The 5,411-nt window shown below is 54.9% G+C and overlaps 1 protein-coding gene across 1 annotated transcript in view; it reads left to right on the top strand.

Moving 5' to 3' along the window:
• The window catches only part of JAM3 (junctional adhesion molecule 3), a 20,524-nt gene extending 15,465 nt beyond the window's left edge, over positions 1 to 5,059 (top strand). The window contains 4 exon segments of the mRNA XM_018574195.1: positions 1,511 to 1,676; positions 2,789 to 2,921; positions 3,379 to 3,433; positions 4,753 to 5,059. Coding sequence (XP_018429697.1) covers positions 1,511 to 1,676; positions 2,789 to 2,921; positions 3,379 to 3,433; positions 4,753 to 4,788 — 390 coding nt within the window. The 3' untranslated portion in view covers positions 4,789 to 5,059.
• The last annotated feature ends 352 nt before the right edge of the window (positions 5,060 to 5,411 follow it).

Below are 5,411 nucleotides of genomic sequence, written 5' to 3'. Positions count from 1 at the left end.
TGATGTCACGCTGTCTCGGCCTTCTGAGAGAATGAAAACACAATAATAACAGAAATGCATTGGGGCCTGCAGAGCATCGCAGCCACAGACAGAGCATCGCGGGTGCAATACACGGGGTGCTGCAGACTCCTCCCCTGGCCCCGGGTCTGTACTTTCCTATCTGTGATTGTGGCCCCCAATACAGACGCGCAAGGATACGATTATTGACATTTGCTGTGTTTTTATATATATAGCGTATTTTTCGCTTCATAAGACGCGCTTTTTTCCCCCCAAAAGGTGCAAAAATGTCTGTGCGTCTTATGGAGCGAATCCCTGTCGCCCAACGCGCCGGGACGTGCAGTTTCGGGCGCCGGGCGAGTAGTTTTAGCCCGGCTCCGGACAAGCAGAGCCGAATGTACCGTGGGAGCCGCCGCTCGTTTAATTAGATCGCTTGTATCAAATCGAGCGGCGATCGCGTCCGCCCCCACCACCACCGTGGTTTTCGGGGTCCCCCCGCTCCTCTGGGGGGGGGACCCGTGACCACGGCGTAGGAGCTCACCATAGAGCCTCTAGAGCAGACGAAGAACGTCCGTGCGATTACTGAGACCGCGGCGCTGTGACTAACTGCAGCTGTCACAGAACCCTCCCTGCGTCCCATGGTCCGGCGTGCGTTAGGCCCCGTTCACATTGAGCGATTTACCGCGCTCCAATATAAGGCAATGGGGCTCTGTCCGTCGCTGTCGCGGTTCGTGCGTCGCTACAGCAGGACCCTTTTTGGAGCGGATTTTGCCGCGATTCCATTCTTTGCAATGCAACCATTTGCGCGATGTCGCGCGAAATGCAGATCGCGCAGTGTGAATGGGGCCTCAGGCCTCATTCACACACAACGCAAGCAGAATTGTATATAGGAGCGTCTATGCGCGCACTCTATGCAATCCCAGAACGCATCGCTCGTAATGGAATTTTAATGCGCGCGCGTAAATACGCAGAGATACGTTGCCCGGACGCATCTCGTTTCCATTCTGTTTTTGCGCATGCATACGGCTCCATGCGCGGCTGTGTGTATGGAGCCATTTATTTGCATGTGTTGCGTATGGTACAATACGTACGTACGCGCGGCAGTGTGAATGAGGACTTGTAGAGCGCAAAATACGGTCGGGCCCGGGGAGGGGTTGGATTGGATGGGAGGGATTGGTATATCGGTATAAGATGGAGTATGAGGCCCCATTCACACTGAGCGATTTATCGCGCGCTAATTCCTGCGATATCGTTCTCCAATGCATGGCAATGGGGCTCTGTCCGTCGCTGTCGCGGGTCGCTACAGCAGGACCCTTTTTTGCCGCGATTCTAGCTTGCTCAATGCAACCATTTGCACGATATCGCTCAAAAGGCAAATCGCACGACAAACGCACGATTTGCGAATCGCTCAATGTGAATGGGGCCTGAGGGTTTGGGGGAAAGGGTTATGTGTGGAGCGGTGGGGTAGTCGGTATTTGAGGGAGGGGGGTTGATGGCAGAGATTGGGGGAGAGTCCCGTGTTTAGGATGATGAAACTTTTGGCTACAACGATCTGACGTTCTCCGCGCGTGTTTTGCAGGTATTCGCCGCGGTCAATAAAGGAGACATGGGGCAATACTACTGCATAGCCAGTAACGCCGCCGGCTCCGCCCAGTGCGACTCTCAGCTCATGGAAGTGTGTAAGTTGTACACGTCACCCATCCCCCGTTGTCAATGCGAACGGCGAGCCGGGGGAGGAGATGGATGGGGTCCCGGCGTGTGCCATAGAAATGTTTCCTCCGCCTGCCATGGAAGGGCCATCGTTGTCATATATGTGCCATTAGACGTGTGCCGCCATCACATTCCATGGAAGGGCTCAGGGCAGAGATCAGTGTCAGCTTTGTAGGGAACGTACAGAAAGTCATGGCACCCCTGGACCCCGAGTGAGCCGGTTGGTGGATCGGCATCGGCCAATCAATGAGGAGACGGCCCTGAGGGAATGGGGGGCTGATTTCTAGCTCAGCATGAACTTACACCTTAGGGGAACGTCGTCCCCTCGCACACTGCCTCCCCCCATTATGTCTTCCATGAAGCAGGGTGACCTCCATAAAGCAGGGTGACCGCCATGAAGCAGGGTGACCTCCATGCAGTAGGGTGACCGCCATGCAGTAGGGTGACCTCCATGAAGCAGGGTGACCTCCATGCAGTAGGGTGACCTCCATGCAGTAGGGTGACCGCCATGCAGTAGGGTGACCTCCATGAAGCAGGGTGACCGCCATGCAGTAGGGTGACCTCCATGAAGCAGAGTGACCTCCATGCACCATGCAATAGGGTGACCGCCATGAAGCAGGGTGACCTCCATGAAGCAGGGTGACCTCCATGCAGTAGGGTGACCTCCATGCAGTAGGGTGACCGCCGTGAAGCAGGGTGACCGCCGTGAAGCAGGGTGACCGCCGTGAAGCAGGGTGACCGCCGTGAAGCAGATTGACCTCCATGAAGCAGGGTGACCTCCATGCAGTAGGGTGACCGCCATGAAGCAGGGTGACCGCCATGCAGTAGGGTGACCTCCATGAAGCAGAGTGACCTCCATGCACCATGCAATAGGGTGACCGCCATGAAGCAGGGTGACCTCCATGAAGCAGGGGGACCTCCATGCAGTAGGGTGACCTCCATGAAGCAGGGTGACCTCCATGAAGCAGGGTGACCTCCATGCAGTAGGGTGACCTCCATGAAGCAGGGTGACCTCCATGAAGCCTTGGGTTGGGTCCCGTTTAGTGGATTTGATAATTTGAGCTTTGTCTTGATTTTTTAGATGACCTGAACATTGGCGGCATTGTTGGAGGGATCCTGGTGGTGGTGGTGGTGCTGGTCTTGATCACCGTTGGCATTTGTTGTGCCTATCGGAAAGGTTACTTTTCCAGCAGCACTAGAAGCAGCGGACAAAGGTGAGTTCTCGGATGAATGACCCATGACACCTTCCTGCTTGTCATCCGATGCCGAGAGGACAAAAGTCCCTTCACGTTGTCAGCAGAGGAGCCGTGCCAAATACTGAGAGCAGCGTCTCCAGCCTGGCAGAGGAGCCATGCCAAATACTGAGAGCAGCGTCTCCAGCCTGGCAGAGGAGCCATGCCAAATACTGAGAGCAGCGTCTCCAGCCTGGCAGAGGAGCCATGCCAAATACTGAGAGCAGCGTCTCCAGCCTGGCAGAGGAGCCATGCCAAATACTGAGAGCAGCGTCTCCAGCCTGTACCCGGCCCCTCGCCCCCGGGGGAATTGCTGGAAGGGGAGGAGAGATCTCATATTATGAAATGACAATGTTGATCTTGTATGTTACGGGGGTTCTGGTCTGCCAGCACGCTGGTCTATATGAAGTATAATGACGACATTCTCCTTTTCCCTCAGCTACAAGAATCCTGTGAAGCCCGACGCGCTGAACTACCTGCGGTCCAACGATGAGGTGAGCGAGCGCGCTGCACTATTCTGGTTCCGTGTTGGCTCTTCATTCCCCGGGGGGGGTCATGTAATGTTCATCTGTCTGCGTGTTATAAGTCACATGATCTGCATGCGTGTTATAGGTCACACGATCTGTCCGCGTGTTATAGGTCACACGATCTGTCTGCGTGTTATAGGTCACACGATCTGTCTGCGTGTTTATAGGTCACACGATCTGTCTGCGTGTTATAGGTCACACGATCTGTCTGCGTGTTTATAGGTCACACGATCTGTCTGCGTGTTATAGGTCACACGATCTGTCTGCGTGTTATAGGTCACATGCAGTAGTCGGCATGGTCTCGGATTCATTGGACAGAGTGCGGTGTGAGCCGAGGCCGGCCATATAATACTACAACCCAATGGCAGCGGTACCAGGCGGACGCGTAGAATAGAAGTATGAGAGGGGCCACTCCATGATCCGGGGCCACTCCATGATCCGGGGCCACTCCATGATCCGGGGCGCCCATCGTCTCCTTTCCATTAGTAAATCAGTGGAATGAAGCAAGCATGCAGCCAGTAAAGTCTGAAACCTTAAAGGAGAACTATGAGGGGGAGGGGGTGACAATGAGACTGTCGCAGGTCGGCTCAGGAGATCGGGAGGTGAGCGAACACATACCGGCGCTCGCTCACCTCTTGATACTCTCCCTGCAGGGATTCCTCCTCCCTCCCCGCTCCTCCAGCGCTGACTGGCGGAACGGACGGGGGAGGGGGCGGGTACAGCTGGCTCTGCCTCTAGATAGGCAGAGCCAGCTTTCACTCACGCAGCTGGGCGGATCTCGACATCGATGTCGGGATCCGCTGCGGCGTCTCAGTATACCGCGAGCTGTAGCTCCCTATATACTGAGCTTAGGGTGATGGGAGGACGCTAGTTTGTGTCCTCCTGTTACCCTTAGGAGAACTATGGGGGAAAGCCCTGACCTCGGAGTTCTCCTTTAAAGGGGTGGAGTGATGTGACACGGGGGGGGTGGACCTGCAGTCATCCTATCACATTGTGCAGCCAAACATGTGGCGTTATCAGGTGGACGCTGTAAATGCGTTGCGTGTGCATGCTTCCACACCGTGACACCTCAGGATGACCTCATTCATTGGCTGAGGAAATAAAGATCTAGGGGCCACAAGGGCCACACACAGAGCATGATATCGGGTGAATGGCAGGATTCCCTATGGGCCAGAGTAGGGGCCACAAGGGCCACATACATAGCGGGTGAATGGCAGGATTCCCTCCATCGGGTGAATGATGCGACGCGCTCAGTACCGCGACTCTGACCTTCCGATCTCTTCCAGGGGGATTTCCGCCACAAATCTTCCTTCATCATCTGAGTCTTGGCGCCGGGAAGAAGCTTCGCGGAGTAACGTCGCGCACTGAGACGGAGGAGACCGCACTTCACTACGACATGTTTCAAGTGTTGCCAAAGTCCAAGCGCCCCCATCCCCCGCCGCGCGCGTGTGTGTGGTGGGGGTGGGGGTGGGGGGGGTGCGTCTGCACCGTTTACAGCATTAGCCGGATCACTGCCAAATATAAAGCGTTCTTCATTTTCAGGAATTCACTGAAACTGCCGAAAGTTGTCACAAGAAATGAAGTCACTTCATCCAAAAAAACAGGAAGCACAAAGCAATGACTGAAGACCAGCGAGGGGCCCCAACCCTGCCGGGCCCCGCCGGGGTGAAGGGGACACATTGGGATTTCACACCCCAGAGAACCGATATGTGTTCATTGATTTGAAGATTTTCTCCCGTGGGTCCCGGGGCCACTGACACAATACTGCCCTCTGCTGGTTGTCTCAGCAATATATTGTATGTCATTGGAATGATTTTATATTTTTCTGTTCTAATACCATTCAGTGTTTGTGGAGAGTATTTTTATACATGTACATTTGTAATAATAGGAAAAATATCGGCATAGTCCCGGTGTGTGTCGGGGGAGGGGAAGAAAGTCCGGGGGG

The sequence above is a fragment of the Nanorana parkeri genome, unplaced genomic scaffold (assembly GCF_000935625.1).
Source record: "Nanorana parkeri isolate BGI_ZX_2015 unplaced genomic scaffold, ASM93562v1 scaffold2801, whole genome shotgun sequence".
NCBI classification, from domain to species: Eukaryota; Metazoa; Chordata; class Amphibia; order Anura; family Dicroglossidae; genus Nanorana; species Nanorana parkeri.
The sequence above is the reverse complement of the archived record's forward strand: the minus strand, read 5'-3'. Positions and strand labels throughout refer to the sequence as shown.